Below are 13,902 nucleotides of genomic sequence, written 5' to 3'. Positions count from 1 at the left end.
GAATTTCCGTTCTTTTATATTCCTGAGGAAACCATGTAACAGTTGTTCTGCATCGCTATTTTTCATTTCAAGCCTAACATTTTTCTCCACTAGAATCGGTTCCAAAGTAGTAGGTTCCATGACATTAAATTGTTTCAGTAAGTAGTTGTTCATATTTTTTGTTTTACGGGATTTTGTTCACAATAGCAAAAATGTTCGAACGTGGTGTGGCACGCGATAGGAATATTTTGACGCGATCATGGACATGACATTTGTACCCGATCTGCCTTACCTGCGAGGCCAACAAAACTAGTCCAACACTCTTACTAACAGACTTATCTTACTCGATGGATTCAGCGCTTCTTGGGCAAAAAAAATTATTGCTGTAGTGGCTGAAACTTTGGTTTCGAATACAATTCTCAGAAAACTTTTCTGAGAAAATATTGGTCCTGACGCCAGTTTTTCATTATCAATCACTGAAAGTGTCAATATTTAATACCTCATATTTCAAAATGTTATAAAAACAATTGAATATGCAATTAACAAAGTTCAGAATGTCAGCCACCTGTTGTTGTCGCAATAGTCAAATAAACGCATATTTGCTGTGCCTTCAAATAATTCTTACATATTCACTTTCAGAAACAGCATGAGAACAATAAACACATAGTTTGTCAATTTCTTTGTTTCAAGTTATCGACTTTATTTAATCTCGACCAAGCAAGGCTCTTCATTAGTTTATGATTTATTTAACTGTATTTCGACATATCATGATAAATAATTAACAAGATAGTATTTGATTTTTGTCACAACTGGGACTTAATTAAACGCAACACATCTGATATAAATTTAGTTGCTGATTGAAACAAAGAAAGATGCATAATGGGTTTGCGAAGGGATGTACTTGTGATGTATAGACAATAGCATTCGGTATACGCAATTTTCATTCCAATAAAAGATCAGTGAAAACTAGAATCCGTGAAGTTACTTATTCAGAGTGTTCAAACCAATTTTTTCTTAACAATAACACTTGTATTTTGAACCAAGCTCTAGTTTGCCAGGTAGTCAGTCATAGGTGCGTGGGTATAACTTTTATGATTATCCTCGGATTGAATGTGGAAAATGTTCGATTTAAAACCACAAAAACTAGAAACTTACACAACTACAATTTCAAGCTCTGGCAATCAGGACATTTGATATATTATGTTGCCTATTTTTGGAAGAACTTATTTTTATTTGAAGCAAAAAACTCATAGTTAACCTATAAGATAGACAAAAATGGGTCAATATTATATATAAGGTTTTAATTTTGAGATATATATTGGGGTTACGCTTTTATGTAAATCAATTGAAGCTGGCCAGTACTGTTTGTTTATACACATAACTCATATGCTCGAATGCTACAAATCATGATATTAGTGCTCAAGCATACCGAGTTTACACTATATCCATACGACTAGAAAAAAAAAGTCCGAAAGTCTGAAAAAAGTCCGAAATGATGACTACAAGCATAAATGTTGCAAAATAATATATATATATATTGTAAATGATGGCTTAGCCGTCATTTTATTTATTGCTCTTTGTCGCCTCATTGTGGTACTTTAGATTGTTGCGCAAGTTTGTCTCGTAGTTCCGTCATTTTCAGGATTTTGTTGAACAGGCTGACAGGGTTTTGTGCTTCTCTGATTTGGTCTAATATATATATTCATCTTTTTCCATGCAGTTAAGATTGTTTAAATATTAAATTGAAGTATCTGCTTGTTTGTAATATTTTTAGCCGGAAAAAGAAATTTAGGAATTCACATCTTGCTGAGTGTTGCTACTTGATTAATATATAATTTTCATTGCAAATGCTGAAATGCACGTTAGTATTTTACAATAAGAACGGTAAACACTGTCTGGACAAGTTATTGTCTGCTCTTTATTCATAAGTTATTTTGCCTTCTTTCTTGTGTAATCAAGTACCGGTATAATGTATATATCTTGCCAATGTCTCGGGTATTCGTGAACAGCGGCCGTAATATATATATATATATATATTTGTATACTGTATTGTACTTACTCTTATCGTTTGTTGCTAGGAAAACCATTGAAAGTCATATGACATTCATTGCAAATCATGCTGAACGCAACCTTCGGTTCCGTATGAATAATACCTGTCTGCCACACGAGCGAGTCAATTTGTTTTCTTTCATTATATTATTTTATGTTTTACGTAAATAAAGACAAAAATTAGTAAAAATATAAAAGTTGTCTGTGATTTCTACACTCCAAGCGTTTTAGCTTCTCACATCGACTCTAGCGATGGAAACATGTCGAAATTATATGACTTATGGATCATGCAAACTCGGGTATAGGTGTAATTACCGTCATCCAGCAGAAAAACGTTTCGACCCGGAATTATTTGTGGCTACTGTAGTAGAACTCCCAAAAAATATAATTCAAATCAAAAGAATTGATGCAAATATTCCCGAAACTTATTTTGTTCCGAATAATCCATGGTGTCTAGACAATGCTGAAGTTGATGATCTTGTGTTATTTCAAAAGTCAAAAGAAATGAAGAGGATGCGAGAAATGTCAGATAGTTGGAGACAGCCACGTGATTATACCCTTGGTAGAATAGTTAAAATATTATCAAAAGCAATCCAACCTAAAGTCGATCTGATGAAATTTAATGTGGTGTCAAATATGGTCCAAGCTTTTACAATAGACACGGAAGGAACCAAACGCCATGATGACGCTTTTAGTATTGAAAAGTGTCAGAAATGCGGAAAACCCGGTTGTAATAAAATTGGAATACACATTTCTGCCCATCATAGAGATGAAATTCCCGTGCATCACCGTAAAAGCGGGTTTTTAGAAGGTCGTGTTACTTTAGCTCTTTCATTTTATTTTCATACCTGTTCGACAAATGCAAGCGCACCCACTTTTACTCTAGTGAAAATCTTCAAGGAGTATTCTTTCATGGAATTTAAAGGAAGGGAGTTTGAAATTCTTTGGAACAAATTTATGGATGCTAAATATCTTCAATGGAGTCGTTATAACATTGTTTCTCGGAAAAGAGAAATTGAAGATTGGAAATTAAATTTACTTGTCGGTAAAATATTGCATTGTTACAACGAATGCGCAAAGAAGTATGTTTTTGGTCATGTAATCACTAAACATACATCAATTCAAATAATGAAAAGAGAAAGCAAAATTCTTTTGGTACCACGTGATATTTACGATGAAGTAAAAAGAGATAAAACGGAAACATGTTTTGGTGTTAAGGAACTAGCGCCTTTTTTAGCATCTTCCGATTTGTTTCTTTCTGTAGAACCCACGGACTCGGCTAAAAGGAGCGTTAAATTCGAGCTTGACGTGAAATTAGCATCAAACTTACCTGAAGAAGATGCAGCGCATTTCACTTCGCCGCTGCGAAAACTTTCGAGCAAGGTCAATCAGCAAATTTTAATTAATTCTTGTGTGTCACCGAGCTCAACACTGTACTCGCGAAATGATTTGCTTGGCCTGCTTTGTATTCGTTACTACAATCCACACTTGGCTGACGCTGTGATAACAAATGTTGGTGCCAATGGTTTTTCAGTCTCATATATCTTTAATAATCTAAAACACCAACTGCTCATAATGAGACCAACCAAAAGAATTCAATACAACCAACTTCATTACAACATGGAAGTAGAAACTGAAAATGGAAAGACAGTTCTTCTTCTGAAGAATGTTTATTGTGAATCTGAATATTTCAATCAGGAATACGTTACCTTAAATCGCGGAAACATTGATGATTATTTGGAGGATTGGGGAAGGGATGTTCCGGAGGAAGTTATAGAATATTTTGAAGGGCCTCAACCGGAATCAATTCTATATCCATACAAGAAGAGTGGTTGTGATACCTTGTTTACCGTGGAATCCAACTTTCTGGTTAAGCTTCAAGTATCAGAATATGACGTTAATAAAAACAAAGAACTCAGCCTAAGATTACTCAGTATTGGGCCAAATTGTCATTTGTGTTTGACTCACATAAAAAATCCCGAATTAGCATTCAAATCAGATAGAACAGACATATATGCTTTGGGAATATTGGAGAAGGTAGAATTTTTAAAATGTTCATTTACAAGCGGTCACAAACCTTTGATTGTACGACTGGAAAATGTTGAAGTTGAGTGGGATTCAACATTCTATTCGGGCGGCTCGTTCACATCCACGGAGCCGGGTCACGTAGGAGATTTGCTTTGTATTCGTCAAGACATTCCCGAATGCGATGGTGAATCGTATGTTTGGGTTGCACATGGAATAGTCAGAGAAGTTGCAAACGAAAAAGTTTTGTTCTCGGTTTGCACTCTATCACAAGATGGCAAATCTTGTGGAACTGGTTGTTTTTCAGTGGAAATTATACAAATTCCAAAGTGTCTTCAATCTGAAAGCGAAATTGAACAGTCCAAAAGCAAATGAAGTGTATTATATATTTCCGAGATGCGTTAGATTTCAATTTCATTCAGTAAACTTCAACATTTACGAACTGCAAAACTGGAAAAAAAAATTGATATCTATCATTTTCACACGTTAAAACATGTATTCACTTTAATATGTTATTCTATTTTATTTGGTGTATATAGTTCTTTTACTTGCATATAATAACAAACAATAGATTTAACGTATATATATATATATATATTTAAATACTGTATAGGGATATATCAAATTCCGCAATAATTGACATTATAATGTATGGTGTTTATGGCGTTTACTTTCTATTACGTATAGTGTCTGCCTCTATCGTTAGGTAATATTAGAGGTAGTCACCATTTGCTGCAATTTCGCGAGCTGCAGTTTATTTATCTGCTGAACCGAGTTTAGCAAACATCAGTGATTTTTTTAGCATTTGAAGAAAAATTAAACAGAGATGAGGAAGAAGAGATGATCATTTTCCTTACATTGCGATCACAAAGTTGAGTTTTATTTAAAAGCATCATTTTTTTTCGTGTAAGTGCGTCGCGACTTCTTTCCGTGATGATTTGGCGCCGCACGAACAAAAAGTTTGGGCGCCGCTACTGTATAGAATGAAATAACACGGAAAGGGATACAAAACCAAATAGGTATGTAAACGTGCGGTCAAATGTGTTTATTTCAGCATTGTAGAAAGAGATAGAATAATCTATAAAGTGGTTGTTTTTAAATGCAGTATTTAAATGAAGCTAATTTTGAAGTCTTCAGCTTTCTGTCTTACATACTTCCCAATATTTTATCATTTTTCCGCAGCAAGAGGGGCCGATTTAACAAGTTAAGTAAATCTCCTTATAATGTTCGCAAATTGTTGGTACTTCCATAAACACAACATGCACTGATATTGATAAATATTAAGTGGGTGAATTTCGTTGCTTTCCTTTGTTTGGAAAGAAAACTTTAACAAAGATATGTTAGATTAAAAATACGTATCGCAACAGCCGCACTGCGAATATTTTATGTCCACATAGCCTGGTTCAATAAGTCAATAAATAAGAATACAAATAAAATCCAATTTTGGGTTAGCATAATAGAAAACACGAGATTCAAATGTCAACCTTGTTAAAAAAAACTTGGCGAATGTATAGGTTAAAAGGTCTTTGTCTTTTTTTAAACGAAGCTGGAAATTAATTAGGATTTGAAAATAGTTTTTCAATTAATTTGTCGTGATTAGTGATAATGTGTTTTTGCAAATTCATTCATTTACTCTTATGGTTGATTATCTAAAATTACGGAGTAAAGGACTCTAAATGTGTAAAACAATGTGGTCAAAACTTGCAAGTTTTTCACATATTAAAATAATTTTTATTTATTTTAGCGTTGCAAGGTCTAATTATTAAACGCTTTTTAATAATAAAAATAGACTTTGTAGGCGAATATCTGACTATTTGCAAAAGTTCCGCAACATTATTGAATTCAAATAATGGGCTTATAGTTATATGATATATGTATCAGGGGCATGCTATCTTTCTATAATAGTTTAGTTAAACAATTAACAATGATGACAAAAAGTAGCCACAGTGATTATATATGTGTTGAATCTCAAAAATATTTGAATACAAGAAATGCGTGTCACGAAATCTTTATATATTACTTGGGTTTCCTTGATAATGATTGTCGGGTGAATTCGTGATAAAACGCACGTAGAAAGAGATAAATGAGGCAAAAAAGACAGCGTATGATAAGAATCTCGTGTTATTGTGACATAAAAACAATTAAATTCATTAGAATAACAATGAAGACCGTCCACAAACGCAGAAATAGAAGAATCACATTGTTCCAAGTATATATAAGTTCACGTTGAAGCGTTTAAAATGTACATGGTCATAAGTTGAAAGTATTGTGGGGGGTATTTTACCATAGCTTTTGGCTTTCTTTTGCATGAAATATTGAGGCATGGTAATAAGGAGACTTCTTGTTATTACACGCTTGCATCCATAAAGTTATTTCAAAACTGTTATGCAAATTATCCCATATTTTTATTGTATTGTTTACAGAAAATTTGAAATATGTTCACGATCTTCTTTCGTATTTTGTGGTTGCGGTACGTGTCGCGCGTCCCGTTCAAGCAAATTATTATGATTATCAAATCAACTTTAACAAGGTGCAAAATATAGCTTGGGGTGATTCATTCGAACGATAATATTATTTGATGTAGTACGAATGTTAGAACAGGACTTTATATAAGACTTTTATTTTTATTCTAGATTAGAATGGTATGGACAAGCTGGGTTTATTATTTAGTGTACTGTCTAATGGAAGACAACGGAATGAATGGAGTTAAGTAATCACCTATGTAGTATAGCTAATACGTCTTTTATTCGTAAAAACCGTGAAAAGAACTTACTATTTTGTAACCCAAATTCACGTACTTAACATGCCTAGTGATTGACAAAGTTTACATACATTTGAATACGGATGTGTAAATTTCGATATCCTACTCTTAAATTAAAGTAGATATATTGCTGCAAAAGGTGTCTTGATCAAACATTATCGAGCTAAAAGATACATTTTAACTTCAAGTCAACACTGTCAGGGAATTATTATATGGAATGACTACTTGCCTTAATTTTTAAAAACAGTTAATATTTGCAGTAATCCGGTTTCCATGCTTAAATATTATCAAAATGGTCTCGCGATAAAATATATCGCAGGTTGAACGCATAAAAATATTAGTAATAAAAAGATCAGTTAGGTATTTGCTATTTATATTAGTTTGTGTGATTAAAATCGCAATGCAAAATTTACTTTAGCAAACACGGTTAGCAGACAGGTCCAACTTCAATAGCAGCTTGATTGCTCAAACGTTCAAAAAGGTATGTCAATATTTAGAACTATTCAAGTTTTGTTAATTTCTCCCACCAAGTCCTGCATTTTATTAACTTGTGACGTGTGGTCAACTCGTGACTTAGTTATATGTGATATTTATGTTATCATTCAACCATTGTGTCGACTCAATTTGCAACGAATATTATTCCAGCTTATTTAAAGTACAGTGTTTCGAACTTCGTTATGTTGAGTGTAGCCAAGTTTTTACTGATCAGTATACCGATTGTTCAATGCATCATTGTGCCAGCGCCAGAAGGTAAGTCACGTTAACTCTAATTTCTTTACTCTTACTGTATTTTCATTGTAAAAATGGCAAACTCGTATTACTTGCAAAAATCTTGAAGGATTCAAATCAGCTTGCAATGTGCCAGCCAAATTTGTAATGTAATGAAAATTGTTTGCAGTTTTCTAACCCGAAGGTGCTGTAAATCGGCGCCTGCAGTGAATATTTCCCCTCTTCTTGAGCACAGAAACATTATTCTTACACATTATCATTGCAAAATTGTGGGTTCTCATTTTTGAAGTATTTTTGCGCGTACAAAATGCTTTATATGTTTCACAATCACCATTTGGATTCAGATTATTTGATCGCCTGCTATTTAAAAATACTGATAGTTAACTTTGTCCAAGTATATAGTAGTTTTTCATGGCTAATTTTCGATTACTGCCTCCTCACTACAACTTCTCGGAAACTAAAAGAACTTTGGGGATCTATTTCATTTATGTTTTACATTTGGAAATACGACTGAAAACTGACAAATAAATAGAAAAATCCCAGAAATAAGGAGTTTGCAACCATGCTTTAAAAATTGTCTTCGCGCGAAATGCACCTAAGCAGTTGTTCAATCCTCTATTAGTGCCTCGCCGTTAGGTTATTGATGTTTAGCCATTGTTTACAAAAATTAAGAAGGAAGTCGATGCCCTGGTAAACTCCATCCACGAGAACTTTTTGTCACTTTTTTTAATTTTTATTTTATCAGAAATATGTGGACCAAAATTGATGACTTCACCATCAGGATCGTTCACAAGTCCGTTTTATCCGTTGGAATATCTTAGCGATCAAGTTTGTGATTGGGTGATCGAAGTTGAACCTGGAAACATCATAGAAATAACGTTCAATGACTTTGAATTAGGAAGCGGTTTATTTCCACTTGGCGATATCATAAATGACTATGTATTGGTAAAAGTTCAAAAATCAAAAATCAATACTGAATAAATCATAATATGTTGGATTAAAACGCCGGTACTCCCGGAGTATGTGAATTAAGATGGCGGACATCGGAACGTAGTATGTGTACATACCTAGTATGTGTTTTCCATATTTTAGTTCTATCACGAGTTCGGGGACTATCCAAGTGACTCCCGTAGTATTTATACACATACTACGTTCCGGTCCGCCATCTTGGTTCACATAATTCGAGAGTACCAAAACGCCTAATTTGCTCGTGATGTGTGCAACACGATCGCCATAAAAGTCTCTAAGCAGCAGGTAACTGAATGTACTTTAAATCAAAATTGGTTGAGGTTCAAAATGATACGAATAGGAATTTTTTTACCATTTTACTGTCTTTTGTATATTGGATAAGAGAGTTAGGCTCTTGTTAACAGCTGGGATTATCATAGGCCCTCATTGGAACTGAGATCTTAAACATGCAATACTTTACTGTTTTAAAAAGTAACTAATGTACCAATCGATTCCATATTTTCAGTGATTAAAGATGGAAGAAGTTAATAGACCCTTTGGTGCTCCTGAAGTATGCGCACCAAGATGTCGCACAACCCTAACTCTAACCTGGTACACATAATATGTTCAAGTTTTGCGACATCTTGGTGCGCATACTTCAGGAGGTCCGACCCGTTTTTTTGTTTTTAATTTTCTCAGCGTCCAATTTTGCCTTGTTTACTTGTTTTAGAATCGAATTTGTTTCTGTCCAATGAATTGAATTGCTTTTGACTATATCACGCTACAATACCAAAATGCAAAATAATTTTTTACCAGAATTCGTATTCGTTAAGAAATTTAGATAAAAACGTGCAATTAATATATTTTAGTATATAGCCAATACTCAAATTTCATCGAAAATCTGTTGAATTTCTACAAGTAATATTATATCACATTTATCCTACTTCATCATTTAAGATATACGAAAACGATACAAAGGACATGGGACGTTATTTTCCATCCATTTTTGGCCATAATACATATCGTTCAAAGTCGAATAAAGTCATCGTTGAGTTTGTGAGTGACGAAGTAGATGAGTTCAGAGGATTTAACGCATCTTATGAGAGTAAGTTGAGTCTTCGTTCAACTAATTATTACTTTCATATATACTGTCATTGTTGAAAACGTACAGATTCAGTGGTCAGATTGGGGGGGGGGGGGGTGTACTCGCAATCTCAACAATTTCCTGCAATATTTTTCAGCTGAAACGGCAAAATTTGGTTTTAGTTTGGTTGTGGCAGCATCAGGCGGGCCAGATTGAAAAGCGGGTAGAATTTGGCCCGTGGGCCGTAGTTCGTCCAACGTTTTCGGTATACAAAGGGATAACGTGCACCGAAACTGACTACTAGCTTTATTTATTTTGTATTAAATGTTTGTACCAGATTTATGTAAAGCGTGTCACGAGCTACCACGTAGTTACGTGGTAAGATTTTCTGGAATGAGGAAATGTTGGCGGTGAGGTGGTACAAATGAGAACGCTTTCTTAAAGTTTTGAATTTCACCACTTTATTTATTGCCTTGTGATTGTCTTTTTAAACTACTACACTCGCATAGATATCTACACCAAATGAAATGAAAGAAGGAACGATTCAAAACGAAAATTACATAAAGCACATAAAAAAAACATTAAAATTTCATCAAAATGATTTTTGCAAGAAAAAACATAGATAGAAATTTCCAAGTTCAATATACATAAATGAGTATTTATCTTCAAACACGGTGGTCTATATGTCTGCATTTACATCACTTTCAAATTATTCACTGGCTCATTCAAACAGGTTGGAACGCACTTGACTACTGCGAGAAGTATACAATTCAAATACAATCAGTGAAAAAAGCAAGATGTTTTGATGAAAGCAAATATCATTTTTATAAACGTTGTTACGTTACATGCTTGGAAGGATACGTTCTTAAAAAAAGTTCGAAGGTTCACTGTAACAACGGAGAATTTTTACCGGAAAGTCCATGCGGATTGATAGATTTTGAAGCTCGCCTGTGTGAATTAACAGATATGGTAACGAGATTTAAATGTTTAATAATCAAAACATTTGAATTTATCTTTTGCTGAAACAAATAATTTAGCCCCCTTATCCGAATTGCGAGTTACAAGTTTCATAGGAATAACATTTGGCTGAAAGAAAATGAAACCTATGCAACGCATCTCAGGCTTTCTATTTTGTAATGTAGTTGGGCACGAAGAAAAGTATCATTCCCCCGTGTGAAAGTAATAAATTGTTACATAAGCGAATCTCATTTTGTTCTCGTTTGTCTTATTTTCTCCTATATTTACTGGGATAAAAAGTCAACATACTTACATATATGCATCTATCAAGGAATAGGTCACTCATCTGGCTGAATAACGGCGATTCTAGTTTTCACAGTAGACGAAGTTTCATTGTTGCCTCAGAAAACTTTTCTACTTGTTTTAGGGATATTGCCTGTATTCGACGTATGAAATGGCGGAATATTTATGGAACCAAATTTCTAACACACACTACGATGGCGATATGGATGATAATAAATCAGTTCTAGATATATTTCCTGATCCGTTAGAAAATGCTCCACCGACAGTAAGTCTCCTTGATAGTTTATATTTGAAACTATCTATCATATAACACGTTGACCTGTGTGTATATTATTATCTCATATATTTACTTGAGTAAGAAACACATATTTTAAATACATTATTTGAGTAGAAAATAATTATTATTAGCGCTTATTCTCACACTAACATTCAACACTTAAGTCGTTCACGTCTTTCTATCGAAATTACGAAGATATGTATGGATTAACGTAAATTTTCAATAAAATGTTGCACTGAATTTGAAAATTAAGATTAAAATGTTGTCATTAAAGCAAACAAAATGTGTCTTCTAATACTTTGTTTTGAATTTAAAATAATATGCCTGAAATGGTGGAAATATATTTAGAATTTTACGTACAATTAAATATTCGTTTTATAGGACACGCCATCTGGAGTTGGCCCAAACTCTTCTCCTGGAATCGAAGCATCCTGTTTCGATAAATTATTGAAATACAATTACTGTGCAAGAAAGAAAGATAAGAAGTATGCCTTCAAATGTCAAGATTTTTTAAAAATCAGGAAATTGGGCTACAAAGCAGGTATGCTAGTGTCACTGAATTGCAACCAAATGATTGAATACAACAAAATTTATTTACACAAATAAGAATCATTTTGGACTAAGTAACATGCTGCTTAAAAACAGGCTTGTACTTAATAATATTTGTGCACGAATTCAAACGGTTATAATCTGTCCGCAAATATATTTTAAGTTTACAATATTTTGCGTGATTCAGTTAGAGAAAAATCCGAATTTTATTCGTTTAGGTACAAATTCATTTCAAATAAAAAGAAAGTTGTTAAAAATGTAAAATATCATCAAGTTGAGATCAGTTTATTTGCCAGAAGCTGAATTGCGAACAAATCAATTTAAAATAAAAAGGATCAAACATATGTTATTTGATAAAATGAAATCAGATGAAATAATTTAAATAAAAATCGAATGGAAATTATCATATTTATTTTTCAGCCTCGGTGAAGATGGAGTTATGTTTCCAATGTCGAGCAATTGGATGCACGAATGTTGTTTACATTTAACCCGTAATTTCAACAAAACAAAGCAACCTCATGACAAATCTATCTCAACAATTTAGCACAACATTATGTGTTAACATTTTGATTGTTTTCTTCTCTGTATAACTTTGTTCCTTACTTAATAATCAGATTATTAATAATAAATAGCGACAATCATTGCATTCATTTTCTCATTAGAGTCTCTTAATGCTGATATCAAATCAGATTTGAGAAAATAAGATATCCTGTAAAAATAGAGTAATATTAAAATGAAGAAATAGTTTGTTGAGTTGTTAACTGATTGTGATGACTTATAAACTGAGTATACCCTGATAAAAGATTTTATTCAACTTGAATGTAAAGCATGGAAAGAATAAATCAAGAATGATTTCAAAATAAAGCGCAGCAATAAAAAATGCTACTAAGAAGCGGATGTGCAGCGGTTTGCGTGAGCGGAAGCCGGACCAACTTTGAAATGAATTGAGCGTAGCAACAACATACCACAAGGATGGGACGAGTCAGTCGATGGTCGGATTCGACGAAAACGAATAAAAGTAATGTGTCAAAGACACGAGTCGACTCTTCCGAGTTCGTGACATCATAATTGGAATGTGAAAACATGTTTGACCACGTATCTCCTTGTCAAATGTTGCTGTCGATCTATTCGAGCCTTTGAAGGAACAGGATTTTTTTTTTAAATTATTTCATTTCATTTGACCTAAATGCTGAAACGAACGTCATGCGATATTTGCCTCAGTTATAAGTTGTTTTCTTGTCCACCGAAATGTATCCATCGGGCGTGAGCAGACAGATACTTGTGTTTTATTTTCATCCCCACCGCGAACACGAATATATCGCTCCAACACAGACTTTGTAAGTTCTTTTACCGAAGGGAAATAGATCTCACATGAAAATATATACCTAAAATCACTTGTGGTCGATAGTGACAAAAAAGTAAAAAATGATTTATCAGAATAAGGATAAGAAGAATTTTATCAGAATAAAATAGTGATAGTAATCATTTTGTAGTCATTGTTATTGGTAAGGGAAAGTTCAGTTGCATGACACCATACTTTACAATAAAATGTAGGTTTAGCCGGGGTAAATGCAATAATATGGCATATGAATAAACAGTAGAATCACGATAAATAAATTGACCAAGTCGAGTCACGTATATGTATATTTGCCAGCCAGCAACCAGCACGAGGATAAAAAATTAGTTGCAAGGTTTGTGTCATAACATAACATTCTACGAAATGTTCTACTTGCGAACTTCTTCCAAATATTTTTAAACAATATTACACAAAGATAAAACTCATCGAGTGGGAGATACTATAAAAATAGGAAGCCATCGGGTAAATAGTAATTTTCATATTTTTTGCTCGACGTCAGTGTCCTACGCAATAACGAAAAATACAGAATTTTCCGATTTATCATTTATTTTCCAGATTTTAAAATTATTTGAATCTTTTGTCGTGCCTTTTGCGCTATCGTTGTTAGGGCGGTTACCGCATTTGTTATCCTTTTCACTACAACTATAGTTTATTTCCGCCGATTGCCTCAAGCACTGTTGCCGTATGTTCTGCTCGAAAGGTCATTGTCGATGATTATTTTTGCTTATAGTAAAAAGCCAAAATTTAGGCAGTTACGTAACTTCAAAATTTTTGCATGTAGAGAATATAAATAGATTTATATATTCAAACTAGATTTCATGTTGCATTTAATAATATATCCAAGTTAGCACATGACGAATCAGTTTTTATTGCCATTATTTCAG

General features: G+C 33.5%; 1 protein-coding gene across 1 annotated transcript; it reads left to right on the top strand.

Annotated features, from left to right (window-relative positions):
• The first annotated feature begins 6,739 nt into the window (after nt 1–6,739).
• On the top strand, nt 6,740–12,305 carry LOC120336809 (uncharacterized). The gene is made up of 8 exons (XM_039404579.2): nt 6,740–7,295; nt 7,460–7,564; nt 8,289–8,488; nt 9,449–9,596; nt 10,309–10,544; nt 10,960–11,100; nt 11,494–11,653; nt 12,082–12,305. Exons 2-8 carry the CDS (start codon nt 7,492–7,494, stop codon nt 12,147–12,149), a joined length of 1,026 nt encoding a protein of 341 aa, XP_039260513.2. The 5' UTR covers nt 6,740–7,295; nt 7,460–7,491; the 3' UTR covers nt 12,150–12,305.
• Nucleotides 12,306–13,902: the final 1,597 nt, after the last annotated feature.

Source organism: Styela clava, chromosome 2, assembly GCF_964204865.1.
Source record: "Styela clava chromosome 2, kaStyClav1.hap1.2, whole genome shotgun sequence".
NCBI classification, from domain to species: Eukaryota; Metazoa; Chordata; class Ascidiacea; order Stolidobranchia; family Styelidae; genus Styela; species Styela clava.
This window is presented reverse-complemented; position numbering and strand designations above follow the sequence as displayed.

What these genes read in the sequence shown, in the direction of transcription:
- LOC120336809 (XM_039404579.2), top strand. Translation starts at nt 7,492, where the DNA reads ATGTTGAGTGTAGCCAAGTTTTTACTGATCAGTATACCGATTGTTCAA. An exon ending in TCATAAATGACTATGTATTG is followed by an intron (nt 8,489 to 9,448) that starts GTAAAAGTTCAA and finishes TCATCATTTAAG; the next exon opens with ATATACGAAAACGATACAAA. An exon ending in TAGAAAATGCTCCACCGACA is followed by an intron (nt 11,101 to 11,493) that starts GTAAGTCTCCTT and finishes TTCGTTTTATAG; the next exon opens with GACACGCCATCTGGAGTTGG.